The sequence below is a fragment of the Oryza brachyantha genome, chromosome 1 (assembly GCF_000231095.2).
Source record: "Oryza brachyantha chromosome 1, ObraRS2, whole genome shotgun sequence".
In the NCBI taxonomy this organism is placed as follows: Eukaryota; Viridiplantae; Streptophyta; class Magnoliopsida; order Poales; family Poaceae; genus Oryza; species Oryza brachyantha.
Genome location: NC_023163.2, coordinates 27,241,219 through 27,255,737, shown reverse-complemented (window position 1 = coordinate 27,255,737; position 14,519 = coordinate 27,241,219). Strand labels below are relative to the sequence as shown.

The 14,519-nt window shown below is 43.3% G+C and overlaps 1 protein-coding gene across 1 annotated transcript; it reads right to left on the bottom strand.

Annotated features, from left to right (window-relative positions):
- Positions 1 to 4,073: 4,073 nt before the first annotated feature.
- LOC102705871 (calcium-dependent protein kinase 3) lies at positions 4,074 to 10,973 on the bottom strand. The gene is made up of 7 exons (XM_006646388.2): positions 10,146 to 10,973; positions 7,767 to 7,910; positions 7,536 to 7,688; positions 7,036 to 7,151; positions 6,748 to 6,915; positions 4,634 to 4,864; positions 4,074 to 4,541 (listed from the first exon to the last, which is right to left on the bottom strand). Exons 1-7 carry the CDS (start codon positions 10,825 to 10,827, stop codon positions 4,392 to 4,394), a joined length of 1,644 nt encoding a protein of 547 aa, XP_006646451.2. The 5' UTR covers positions 10,828 to 10,973; the 3' UTR covers positions 4,074 to 4,391.
- Positions 10,974 to 14,519: the final 3,546 nt, after the last annotated feature.

The following is a 14,519-nucleotide window of genomic DNA, read 5'->3' as shown; positions in this document are numbered from 1 at the left end:
ACACATATGTCTTACCACCTATGTATGATTGATTGCCTATTGATGGAGGGGTCTATATATGCCTGGAACATGGTCGTGGTTACATAATAGTTTTAGCATTACCCCCTCATATCATAAATGTTTGGCAACTAGATCGGTCGATTTGTTAAAAAATAATCAACAATCAATTAGTTTTATATTAAGATAGGTTTATAAAATCTAATAAATACTCTGGTTGCTCTAAACTGTAAGTATTTCTAGTTGGTTGTTTAGCAAATAGTAAGGTTAGATCAGAAGATTCATTTTTTTATTTTAGTGGTCACTTTTTAATTTTGAATATTAATAATTCTTCTCCAAGCAACTCTTTGGCTTAGTAACCATTAATACGTCGATTGTGGTAAAATTATTAAATTTTAGAAATACTTATATTTTGGGAATAGTATATGAGATTATGGTATTTTGTTTTTAACTAAGAATTTGAGATCATTTTATGACTCAAAATTTTAAAAGTTTATCTACTCCATCCGTTTATTTCTAGGATGTTTAGATAGACTAAGTCGATGTCAAAAGATTATTTTAGTCATTTTAGTGGTTATTTAATTGGATTTTGAATTAATTATATTTACTTTCCAAGCATATAATTGACTATGGAATCATTTGAATGATTGAAACTATAGAAACCTATGCAGAAATACTTATACTATGACACAAAATTTAAACCCTACAATTACTTACATTTTAGAAGGAATGGATTAAATGTTATCCTAACCATCAAATATTGGGACAGAAGTGAGTGCTATGTACGGATATGCATGCGGCGCCGCTAATTCATCTGTTTAATATCGATCGTTCTGTAATAAGTGTGGCGCTATAGTTCATGGAACCGAGGCAATAACTAGTTCTGCTCGTGTCGTGTTGTTTGTCGGTCGTCGTCTATATCACATCCCCGCATGGGACAAGTGAAAGTTACACTAATTAATTGATGTGTGTGGAATATGGGGTAGCTTTCAGTCGCTGATGGTGATGTGTACATGTGTGGTAGGGAGCTTAATTTGGACAGCCAACTGCACCGCGATTTTAATATTCTGATCCTTTAAAAAAATTATTTTACAAATAGACCGCTGAAAAGACTTATGTATAAATAAACTTTTTAAACCGCGCCAACGTTATTGGTGTCGTCATTATATAGGATAGCGTTAATAATATTGCACGGTCAAAAAAATATATTTATATAATAAGTTTTTTTAAAAATTATTTATAAAATAAGTTTTTTAAAAGCACCAAAATGCCAAAATTTCAAGCCAACTGCAAGTGCCAAGTGCCGACTTATAGTGGTCACTGCATGGTGATGGTTTGCAACTTCATATGTCCATGGCCGCGAGCCGCAATGCGGTGTGGGCTCTGATGAGCGATGGCGATGAGGACAAAAGTTTTGGGGATAAAGCGTGAAACAGAAAAGCAGCGGCAGGCAGTGGGTGTCTGGGTGAGGCAGCAGCATGAGAAGACCACTTGTCGTACGTAGTGTACTGCCGCGTGTTTCTGCGAAGATATTGCAATCCGACGGTCGGCAATCAATCAGTCTGCGTATTATATATATGTATTAGCAAAATGCCACGTGATTTGCTATGGATAAAATAAAATATGCTAGCATCTTATCGAGAAAATTTGATATTCACTTGTTTAAACCAAATATTGGGATGCTTTATAATATCATCATGTATCAGGGATCAATTTGCAAATTGTGTTAAATTTTTAATGGGATATCAGATTCACTGTCAGCATCACTAGGGTCTTTTATTCGGATGTTTCATAATATCCGCATGTAATAGGGATCAATTTGCAAATTCTATTAAATCTTTAGTAGGGTGATATATTCACTTCCACCATGACTAGTCTTTTATATAGTGTAAAGATATTTCGTGGTGATATACTAATATCCGTTGGACTAAACTGGACTAATGCCCGTTTAGTTCTCAAAATTATTTTTTCAAAAACATCATATTAAATCTTTAGACACTTAAATGAAGCATTAAATATAGACATAAACGACTAGTTACACAGTTAAGGAGAAAACCGTGAAACGAATCTTTTGAGTCTAATTAGTCAATGATTATACATAAGTAAGACAGTAGCCTACATATGCTAATGACGGATTAATTAGGTTCAAAAGATTTGTCCCGCGGTTTTCAGATAGAGTATAAAATTTGTTTCTTTATTTATATCTAAAAACTTCTTTCGATATTCAATCAATAAAAATTTCTATCCGTAAACTAAACCGGCTAAGGCCTGTTCTGTTTTGTTTCCATCGACCGTCGTTACCACGTCGTGGACTCTCCTGGCCTACCACGTTTCGACTGCGTTATCCATCAATCAATGCGTAAAGGTAGTACTACTTCGGATAGACACCGGAAGAGGATCAAGCTGGCCGGCCGGCCGGGCCGCCACATGGTGTCCAGTCGAAGCCGCTTGTGGTCGGCATGCATGCCCACGGGCGAACCGCCGGGGGCTAAACCTCCACCACGGCTTTCGTATCGACGTCCTCGCCTTCGTTTTATCATCGCGTTACATCCCGCGAACTGGAGGCGTAGCATTGGCGCCGTCCCGGCCGTCAGACGTCCGCCTCCGCCGCAGCTAGATCATATAGTAGTAGATATCTATATTCCCTGGTGCCGAGCGAAACGCCGGAACGTACCAGATTTATTAGATATTCGCTGCACCGCGCGGCGGCTCTCTGGCTTGGCTTGGCATGGCATCAACGGGTGATGCGGCAGCAGAGGTGAGATTGCGGCGCAGCCGCGCGGAAATGCGCACGAGCGCGAAGATATCTGCCGACAAGTAGCGCAACGGACAGCGCCCGCGCCGCGCGCGATATGTGACGGCCCCGCCGCACGGACGGCTGTCGATCCCTCGCCCGCCCCCACCTCGCCGTGTCGGCTTCGGCGCCATCCGCTTCCCGCTTCGGTTTGGGGCCACGCCCGCGCGCGCCGTTGATGAAGCCAGCACGTTGCGGCCCTTGCGGGCCTCCGGCTTTCCCGCTGATCTGACCGTGACACCGGCCCGATCGGCGCGCGCTGCTCTCCTCTGCTCGGCGGAGTGGAGCGACTGTGACGCAGTGGCGCACGCGTGCGGGCTATAAATCAGCTATAAATATATTCTAAAGAGATAAAAGAGATGAAAGAGAAAGAAAATGAACTACTAATTTATAGTCAGCTACACACGGACTCTAAAATAAAATATGTGTATGACATGTGAGACTATGTATTGATATTTTGTAGGTAACTATTGTATGAATTGACTATTAGATTGGCTATAGATGAATTAGAGCTAATAGTTGGCTATACTGACCCTGCCACTGACTGCTACAGCGACCGAATTGACGAGTTTTTGCGGCCGCTTTTTGTGACGAGGGCGTGTGTGCCGCGCGGGCATTCCACGATAGTTGGCATCGTGCGGTGCGACTGTGCAAAGAGCAGGCGGCGGAACCAGCGCCGCCACAACGCCAAAGAAAAATGCAGGCATGCAGAGGGGAGTTGATGTGATCTCGCTTTGCTGGGAGAAGCCAAAACGAAGATACGCTATGGCGTGGCGGAAAGCGGGGCCGCGCGCACGCGGATTTTGCGTTTTTATTCCGGCGGACGAAGGAGCAAGAGATCGAATTGGGATCGATGCGTCATCACATGTTGCTTAGGTTTGACCGTGGGGATCGTAGGGTGCTTATTAAAATAGAGCCGTGCTCGTCCTGGCTTAATCATGTTCCCTGAATTTGGCAGCATTTAACCTTATCTTAGTTATGCTTCACGGGTGATGCGGCCGGTGGTGCTCTCCAGCAGTGATGCGGTTCTGATTATGCAGCATTACTCCGTGAAAATTCCGGCGCGTGGTTGAATTCGAGAGGCATCGGTCTCAGACTTCTTAATTACGAAAGCATCGGGTCAGCACAATTCGGGTGCAGATAGAACAGAATTCGATATTATTAGTACCTGGTGTACTACTAGGTGCATATTGTCTCGTAACTTTCGTTTTGATAGCGCGACGTTTACTAAGATCACTCGATGCCTCCACAAAGTGCACATTGAATTCTGCCATAGGCTAGCTAGCACCCCAAATGAACAAATTGCATTTGAACACGGCAAAACATTGTACAACACTTGGCATCAGGTACCGCCCCCCCCCCCCCCCCCCCCCCCAGGATCAAACAAGGCCACAAGGGCGAAGCAGGCGCACAGCATTTGGTATATCATTCCACCGCGCGTGCTTGTCAGATGAGCTAATTACACAGGTAAGACAATCGGGTGGTTCCACCTATCTAAATTTCCACGCAAAATAATCATGACAAAAAGGAGAAGGGTTTCTGCTTAGTGGGCCCAAAGGCCTAAACTACACGCATAAAATTAATACCATTTGGCATAGCTTCACTCATTGCCCAGTTTTACGGACCCATCCTTTATAAGCTTCATGCTGAGGCTGTTGAATCTTCCTCTAGAATAATGCCGAGACGCCTTTCTCCAATCCGTGCCCGTCTTCATCATTGCTACAAATTCGTCATAGCTAATCTTGCCGTCCTGCAGTGAAAAGAAAGATCTTGTTTAGACAAAAAAAAATTGAATGAAATTACGGAAAGAATGGTTGTATTGAGGTATAAATATAACATCACCTTATCTGTGTCAACTTCTTGCAATATGTCATTCACCACTTCCATGCTATCACCTGCTCCATCGTCCACTAGAGCCTCTCGAAGCTCTTCAGGCTCAATGTAACCATTGCCATCCTTGTCAAAAAATAGGAAGGCTCGCCTGAGGTGCTCGTCATTCGCCATCCTTTGCAAATGAAGAGAGACTGCCAAAAATTCGCCATAATCTAGAGCACCCTTCCCATTTGTATCCACCTATATGCAATACACGTGATCAATTAAGAATTTGCAAATTAGTCTAGTACTATACGAACTATCGAATAACGGTAGCCATAGTACATCTAAAAATGTGAGTTAATCCTGAATTCAGTAATCCATCATTCCATCCCTCTATTATAAATATGCTTCTCCCTGCTCACTACTTCGATCCTTGTGTTAACCCTTTGCATGATGATCAAAACAGCCCCACGTGTGATGCCATGGGCCATGTGGATCAATCATCAAACACCGTCCACCAAAGGAAACACATAACTCAAGTGAAGTGATGGCATGGTTCCAAAAGGTATTAAGCCCCAAAATAGAACTGCCAGAATGGTAGCACTAGTTATATATGACAGTAAGCCAACTTTTAATGCGAACATCAAATTGAGATGCAATACTTTCTTGATTTCTTCTATTTGCGCTATCGTTGTGTTACTTCACAAGGCTACTACACATAAGTTTCTTCATATACAAATAGTGAAAAGCAAAACGATTTCAATTGCTGAAAAATGAGAAGAAAAAATATATTTATCCCAGTAAATAAGTGTAGTACAATGATTAGCAGCTAGTTTCCTAGTTCGGCAATCACCAGTGCAGGTTCAGCCCCTACACCTAGGCAACGCTAACAAGCCACAAATACAATATTGAAGATGAGACAGATAAAATACTCGAATATGATGTAGAAATGATGCACACAAATGCGTGTATCCCAGCTTTTGTCTACTAGAAGGATACCAGTTACATGAACTTATATCAAGTTGTGAACTAGAATAATATCCATTGCAAACTTTCAGTCTTATTCTGTAAGGAATGCCAAACACATTGATGCAATACTCCATTGACGCTAACATTTACTACTAATTCTAAAAATACATCATGAATATCAGAACCAAATCTTGCTCATAAGGAATAGGCTAGCATGAAAACTGGCAATGGGCAGGTACAAATTGTTGATCTCATGGAAAAGATCACGGTAAAACAAATTGATGCAATGGTTGAGGTTTCAAGTTAGAGCCCCTTAGCATTTAGCTCAACCTATATAGTCTCCTGTGTGTCCTTAAAACTGCTATATGTGAAGGAAGTGGACCATGTATATAGTCCTATAGACCTCACAAAGTATGTCTAACTCAGAAGGGTACTTGTGCTATTATGGGATATCAGAGGGACCAGTATCTTTGCACTAAATGAAGGATGCACATATTTGAATATGAAGTGGAAAATTGGCTCCGGAAGATATGCATTAGACATGGTGGAATGTGTTGCCTTAATATCTGCTGCTTGTTTGTGAATGTTAAAGCAAGAGTAACATTAGTGACTAGGGGCAATCAAATTTGTACGTGTGGTATATGTGTTTGTTTTCATGCACACTTGTCCAAAATAACCCTTCACCCTTTCTAAGATTCTCATGATCTCTTTTTGAAAGATCCTAACAAACTAATCAACAAAATCCTTACACACACACCATAGCAAAATTGCTTCAATAGAAGCAGTGTCAGGTGGCCAAGCCTAACAAGTAGAAGTTAAGGCCATAAATAACTATGCAGTCATGAAAGTCAGTTCCCAGTCATGAAAGTCAGTTCCTTGGTACAAGACTACAATAGAATCAGGAAATCAAGATTCTTGTTAATTAAACTTTCTTTAAGAAAATTCATAGAGCATCATATGTATATGTGCTCTGCTGATATAGCATCAATTCTTGCTAGTTTTTTATTACCAAGATTTTGCTGGACTATCTGGTAGGATTCCATGTGAACCATGATGAGGAGTTTTGGCCATACATGCTAACTACTTCTAAGCCAAGAAAATGCTATGGTCTTTGTTTATACTTATAGAAAATGACTACACATATTGGAGGCTGAATGTCTGAAAGTACTTACAGCTTCGATGAGCATCTGCACTTCTGATTCTGCCAGATGAGAACCAAATTTTGCTATCCCACTCTTTAATTCTTCATAAGATACAATGCCATTATTATCAGTGTCCATTGCCTTGAACATCTCCTTTATGTCCTCAACTTCCTCAGCAGACAAATGATCAGCAATGACCTAGTCAGGTACACAAAATCAGTTTTTATCACTCAACACTAGATTGCCAATTTGCCATGGTAGATACTTGGTACAGAGCATCAGAACAAGATGGAAAGGTTAATAGACCAAGATACAGACCCTTAAAGCTCTTCTTTTGAATCTATTCATTCTAGAAAATTGTTTGAGCCTTGACTTCACAATATCTCCAAGAGGAACATTTGGAGCTTTCTTAGCATTTTGAAGCCAAGGATGCTCTGTGGTAAAAAAATAAGGATGTCAAGATTCCCCAGGGGGAAAATGGAAAATAACAAAGTTAACAAGTAATTCATACTAATTAATGTAAGTAGTGACCTTTTTTAATACACTAGACCCTAATCCACAAACGAAAATATCATTTCGCTAAAAGACAATACATGGTATATGTTTCCCATACTAGACAATGATTAAATTTACATATGGCTAGTGATGCCAGGAAATGGAAAACTAGTGATATCAAATAGGACTCCATTGTAATGCTATAATGTTGGAGAGAACAGAAAAAAAATCAAGTTCTACTGACTATTGAATTTGAAATTTTATAGTGGGATGGGCAAGTAGAATATAAGACATTTATTTCTGTAGCACTATGTAAAACGTACCGAGAACCTGCTTTGCAGTTAACCTGAGTTTTGGATCAGGCTCCAACATGCGCCGAACCAAATCTTTAGCATTTTCTGAAACATTTGGCCATGGTTCCCGCTTGAAATCGATATTTCCACGGAGAATAGCTTGTGCCACCCCTTGCTCAGTCTCTGAAAAATTTCCAGGTGAGATTGTTGAGGGAGATGACAACAAATGGTAGTGAAGGTTTTAATAGAAAGGCAACATACCAGCCCAAAATGGAGGAACTCCACATAACAAAATATATAGGATAACTCCTGCACTCCAGATATCTATTTCCGGTCCATAGTTTCTCTTCAATACTTCCGGAGCCATGTAATATGGGCTTCCAACAATTTCAGAAAACTTCTCACCTAAAAGAAGAGAACAATCACATAAGGACTGGATGGAGCTAGGATTTCTGTCAGTATACTAAGAACAGTAGTCAACTGTTGTGCAAGCGCTGTGAATCCACAACATTGTAGAGCATGAAAATGCCATCATCGACAAGGATTGACTTCATTCATTTTTTTTCTTCTCCTCTTGATCATAAGGGAGTTAGCATTAAAGGATTCTGAGGTACCATATTTTTCATGAAACATACTAAGGAGTGCAACTCAACAATTTCTCTAGTTCCACAAAGAAACAAGAAACAATTCTAGTTTTGCGAAGACCCTTCTGTGTAGAAATTGCTCTACCTAGTAATAATGTAACATCACAAAATGCAATTTTCTGCAGAAAAAAAAAGTAAAATATGATCCAGAAGCAAGGTAGAGATGTCACCATAAGAATTCAATGCCACTAGGTGCATAAGTAGCAGCTAAGAAAAATCCAATAATCACTTCAGTAAAAACATGAAATGAGGTTATATAGGCAATGAGCTTTCCCTGTGCGGCAGAGCCCACCACCTTGACACCTAGGTGCTTTATGTGTCTGCCTCAGTGAGCTTGCTGCATTTCATTCTAGGAGCAGGTACAATAGCAGGCTATAAGCCAGCTATAAGCATATTTTAAAGAGATAAGAGGGAAGAGAGAAAAAAGTAGACTATTAATTTGTAGCCAGTTGCACGCGGACTCTAAGACAAAATGTGTATATGACATGTGGGACCATATATTGATGTTTTGTGGGTAACTATTATATGAATCGGCTATTAGATTGACTATAGATGAATTAGAGCTAGTAGTTGGCTATACTATTGAAATTGCTCTAAGAACCTTTTTTTGTCTTTTGCTACTCTTCACAATCGTATTCTTTCTTTTTCCATTAAAAAAATCACACTTCTATCTTGTGCAACTATACTGTCAGTATGCATTTCTATTGTCATTCTCGCCCAGTTAACAAGGGTTGGCCATCAAGTTTTCCCCCTGAAAGACAATTATGCGCTTGCATATGTCCCAAAGTAAAGGAAAAAAGATAGAATGAACAATATAGAAGAAAAGGCACCGTGTTAATTTAGAGGGCAGAATTCTTAATAGCAAACCAAATAGAAGTGCAAAACAGGCGGTAAAATTTAGCCTAAGGATTAAGTACTTGAATAAGTTACATGGCAGCATTTAAGTGTTATGAATACACATTACTTGTGTAAATGTTGCATGTTTCACACTATGCCATGCAAGAAATCGTGCTTCCATGACAAAGTCATAAGGGAAAAGGCGAATGAACCATAATATACTGAGCATGAAAAGGGCAAGATAAACTAATATAAATGAAATACATAAGATGAGAAGCACCTTAAAAGGAATTCAATCTAATCAACTTAAAATATTGTGGAGAAGGCAGGGAGGCATCTTACTTATTTGCATCCCATGTCCCAAATATTAAACACACGTGGTATGTTTATATGTAAATTAAGTACCATAATCACCGCTGCTTTAGTAAGTAAAGTGCATTTACTGCTAAGAAATAGCAGTTTCAGTCCTATATTGTTCTCCCAAAGTACAGCCTCTTGAACTCAACATAATGTATTGACAAAATGAATGTACTGATAACATGTAGTATGGTGCAACAAAACTAAATTTAGCAATGGCTAATGCACCATGATCTGTTTCTTCCGAATTTTATAAATAGTAGGTCCACACTACAAATATCCTACATCCTAAACCTAGTGTATCAAATACTGAACCCACAGCACAGTCTTCAGCAGACCAAACTACTGAGACTGATGCAATAATGGAAAGGGCCAACACTGAATTGTTGTTCTACAACTTATAACCAATTCCAGCCAAATAGCATTCCATAGCAACAACATTGAGCCACTGTTAGGTGAAAAAGACACAGATTCCATCCAAATAAGATTCCCATAGTGAAGGCGCTGGCCTATACAGTATCCACTCGACCACCTCAAAATCCTGCCTTCACAAAGAAGTATCAAAACTACTGATATTTATAGTTCAATTCTACCCGGGCCAGATTTTTCCTTTATGGAAGAAATGCAAAATATTTTCAATACACAGCACGGCAACTGCATTTAGCTACAGCGATGCCCACTACCAATTATTCCACCTAAAACAGACCATTAAGCTAGAGATCTCACAATACCGTACGGAAATTCAGAAGTGCGACAGGGCAATTGTTCCAAATTGGGAATGGATCTCGGTTCCGCGGCTTACCAGGCTTGAAGAAGATGGACAGCCCGAAATCGATGGCCTTGAGCGGCGAGTTCTCCTTCTTGTTGGCGAAGAGGAAGTTTTCTGGCTTGAGGTCCCTGTGGATAACACCGTGGCGGTGGCAGAGCTGAACGACCTCGACGATGGTGCGGGTGACATTGGCGGCGGCGCGCTCCGTGTAGTGGCCCCGCGCGACGATGCGGTCGAAGAGCTCGCCGCCTTCGCAGAGCTCCATGACGAGGTGCACGGCGCCCTCGTCCTCGCACGCCTCCCGCAGCGACACGATGCTGGCGCTCTTGGGCAGGTGGCGCATGATGGCGACCTCCCGGCGCACGTCCTCCACGTCGACCGCCGTCCTCAGCTTCCGCTTGGAGATGGACTTGCAGGCGAGAAGCTCCTTGGTGTCCCGATCCATGCACAGGTACGTCACCCCGAACTCCCCCCGCCCGAGCTCCCGGTCCAGCGCGTACTTGTCGTCGATCCCTCCGATCAGCTCGCACCCCTCCTCCCCGAGCACGGGCAGCCGCTTCTGCCCCGCGCCGCCGCCGCCACCACCAACACCACCTCCCCCCGCGCCGCCGTTCAGCGCCTGGTGGGGCTTCTTCTTCCCGGCCGATGCGGGGAAGTGCGACGACTTGACGTCCTCCCGCGCCGCCGCGGCCGGCGAGCGGCAGCAGTTCCCCATGCTCGCGCGAGATCAGGGGGCGGGAGGGCTAGGGTTTGTGCTGCATTGGCCGCTCGGGTGTTGGGGGTGGTGGTGGGGAGAGGGGAGGGGAGGGGAGGAGAAGGAATTGAAGTGAAGGAGAAGAGAGGGGGAGAGAGAGAGTAGAGACGGAGCGGTAAAAACTGTGGCGAGTTGGGGAGGCGCTGGGGACGCGTAGCCGGCGGTGACGAGGGCGGCAGCTTTTAGGCTTTGGCCGACGAGGACGAAGAGGACGCGGTGGTGGGGGGAGACATTCCCACGTGGCGCCGAGGCGCGTGCTGGATTGGCCACTGACTGGTGGGGCCCTTGTGGTGACAGAGTGGTGGTGGCGTGGTGGGGACGGCTGGGGAGTTTGACTACGCTGCGCCGCTCCGGTGGACGAACGGCGTGTGCCCGAGAGAAAAAGAGGGAGAAGGGCGTCCGCCGTAGCGCCGTCTCGTCTCTGCTCTGTTTCGGTCTGAAAATCTGAAGTTTATTAAGGGCCGTTTAGTTTGGGAAAAATTTTGGAAGAAGTGTTATGTTAAATGTTTGATCGGATGTTGGAAGAGGTTTTTAGATACGAATAAAAAAATAAATTTCACGGCTAGCCTGAAAATCGCGAGACGAATTTTTTTAGCCTAATTAATCTGTCATTAGCACATGTTGGTTACTGTAGCACGTATGGCTAATCATATACTAATTAAGCTCAAAAGATTCGTCTCAAGATTTCTTTTGGAACTGTGCAATTAGTTTTTTGGTTTATCTATGTTTATGTTTAATGTTTTATTTAGATATCTAAAGATTTGATGTGATATTTTTGAAAAAAAAATTTAGAAACTAAACTAGGCCTAACATAAGCGTTGTGTGATTTTACAGTAAATTAACTGCAGCACATGCAGTTTACTATTGCTCTCTTCATACATATAAACATTTTGATAATTTAAAATTTTTCCATAGATATAAAAATTTCTAAAGTATGTCTTATGCTCATTTTTTACAACCTATTCATTGGATCATCGAAAAGATATTATTTGTTTCGTGCTTCAAAAAATATGATTTCTCAAAAACTTTATTTTAGTATATTCTTAACTACTTATTTTAAGTTATTCGTTAGTAAATCCATTTCTTAAAATATTTCATTTATATCTATGATCAAATAAATAATCCATTTATAATAATCTAAATTAAACAGGGATATATTCAAATTTATTTCTATATTTATAATAATCCCCCTTAACTATTTTCTGTTTCATAGGTCTAAAATATAAGTGCTTCTTTAACGTTCATGCAAAACCATTAATTTTTTATGTTCTATATGAAAGAGGAAGTATGTTTTTTGTTTGTGACTTTTTTTGCAAGTACTCCTCTGAATTTAGATGCTTTTGAGTTTCTTGTCCGTGATTCACGAAAACTGTCCATGTCAGAGACCGTCAAAGATCGTGTTAATGCCGATGTTTTCGCAGGGCCTAGCTACGGAATAATACGCCGTGATTCGCGTATGTGATGTTTTATTTGATCGCTGGATTAATTGCCCTGTCTGCTTTATCCCACTCAACGAGTGTGGTTTACGCTACCTTCTCTGTAGCTCGAGACGTTGAAATGCAAAAATGTCAAACAATACGTGGGCCGTTCCAACTTCCAACTACCATCAGAAGCTTCTTTGTTACTAAATTTCAACGTTCTCTTTCCAACCTTCAACGCCATCAAATGCTCAAAAGCCAAAGCCTAACCTAATCAGTTTGTCAGATATGCTCCACGGTTACACGTTTCTTGCACTCGGAAAAGACGGTAAGGTAGAAGAAGAAGAAGAGTTTTTCACTTTCTATTTTGGAATCGCTGTGAACTTACCAGAGTCTTTCACCAATAAGCACAAGCTCGAATGGGCATTTGTGGCCGGACAGAAAATGCTTCCGAAACACGCGGGGACAAAGCGGAGCTAGCTCCGGCTGGCAGCTTGGCGTAATTAGCCAAGCTTCCGACGGCATAGGCGACAACGACTGCTCGACAAAAGCAACCTCCCCTCCCCGTTTGCTTCGATATTAACCATGCAACAGTGAGCAGAATACGACCTGTGAGGCAGGAGCGAATGCGTGAAAATAAAGAAGAAGAGGAAAAAAACTCGCCGGCGAACGAGACTGTTTTGTGTGTGGCCATGTTTGCACAGGGACATGAGCCGTGAAGACGAGAGATCGCCGTCGTGCACAGCGACAGGGGGTGTAAAAATTCGAAAGCGGGAACCGGCGGCTCGCTAGCGGCTACCCCTGCACGCCGCAGCTACTGTACCTGTATCTCGGCGTGAGCAGTGGTATGAAATGAAACGGAGCAGCAGTCACGTCTGCAGTGGGGGCGCGAGAGATTTCGAGCGCAGCGTGTGCAGGACGCCGCGGTCCCAGACCCAGAGCAGGTGACGCCCGAGCTAACGACTGCTGACCTCGCTACCGGAAAACGGATCTCGGCGACAGCAAAGTCGCCTGCGCCGTACCGAACCTTTGCCTGAAAAGCAGCGTGTGCTCGTGTCGTGCTGCCGCTGGCCCGCCGGCCCCCCCCCCCCCCCCCCCCCCCCCCCTTTTTCCTTCGGATGCCATCACTACTGCATCACTTCCTCTCGTTCCAACGGTGCAGAGAAAAGTACATGTACGCTGCCTGACCTGTCGATTGCCGTCAATGTATCTCGTGTTGCTCGTCGAGGAGGCGAGAAATAGGATATTATGCCACTCCCAAAACATGGTTTCGAAATGTTATTCTGCGAAATGGATTTGTTAAAATACCACTTTTAACCAACGGATAACATTTGCTTTGTCATTTTTTGTATTTAGATCAATTTCTGCCACTTCTCATGGTGCGCCAGACGAAATCGCCCCTGGGCTGAGCTGTTTCATCTCTTACATAGAGTCGATGAGGAGAGAATCTGCTGGTGGCGTCCATCGGCGGCGGTACCCGCCGGCGGAGGCGAGGGCGCTCGGAGGCCGGATCGAACCTACCATGTCCGCTTGGAGCCAAGGTGTGCACGTGGGCAGGCAGCACGGTAGCTGCTCTTGCTGTTGTTGCTACTCTGTCTTCATGTCCATGGCGATGCTACGAGAGATGTTTTGCATCTCCTCTCCAACTCCAAAGTCCAAACCAACGAGCAGTAAATCTTGATGTGATTAGCGATGCTGCAATTAGCGATGTGTTCTTCTCTTACCTTGTCGCTGCTTGGATCGCCTGGCTCGCTAGCTCGGGGGAGGCAACGACGCTCGCGGCTGAGGGGAGGGCGCTCACAGGGGAGGCGAGCCGTGAGCGGCGGAGGGGCTGCGGCATGGGCGGGAGCAGGAGCAGGGACGGTGGAGGCGATGGCGCAAGTACGCCGGTGACTGTCGCTGAAGACTGAGTCCATGGGCAATTTCGTCCGGCGTGGGACGAAAAGAGGTAGAAATTGATCCAAATGCACAAAATGGCAAAATAAATGGTATCCGTCGGATAAAAATGACATTTTAACGAAGCGATTCTACTAAGTGATGTTTGAGCGAAATTTTAAAGTGGCGTAATATCCAATTTCTCCGAGGAGGCTGGGGGAGTATCGCGGGCAGGTGAAGGACGCGCATCACAATCTGTATTTGTACTTCTGTAGCCTCGTGTTTGAAACAGGACGAGCTGGATCCGGTGGCACTCGGCTGTCCGTCCATCGCCATGAGCCTTCATAAAAGCGGAGCACT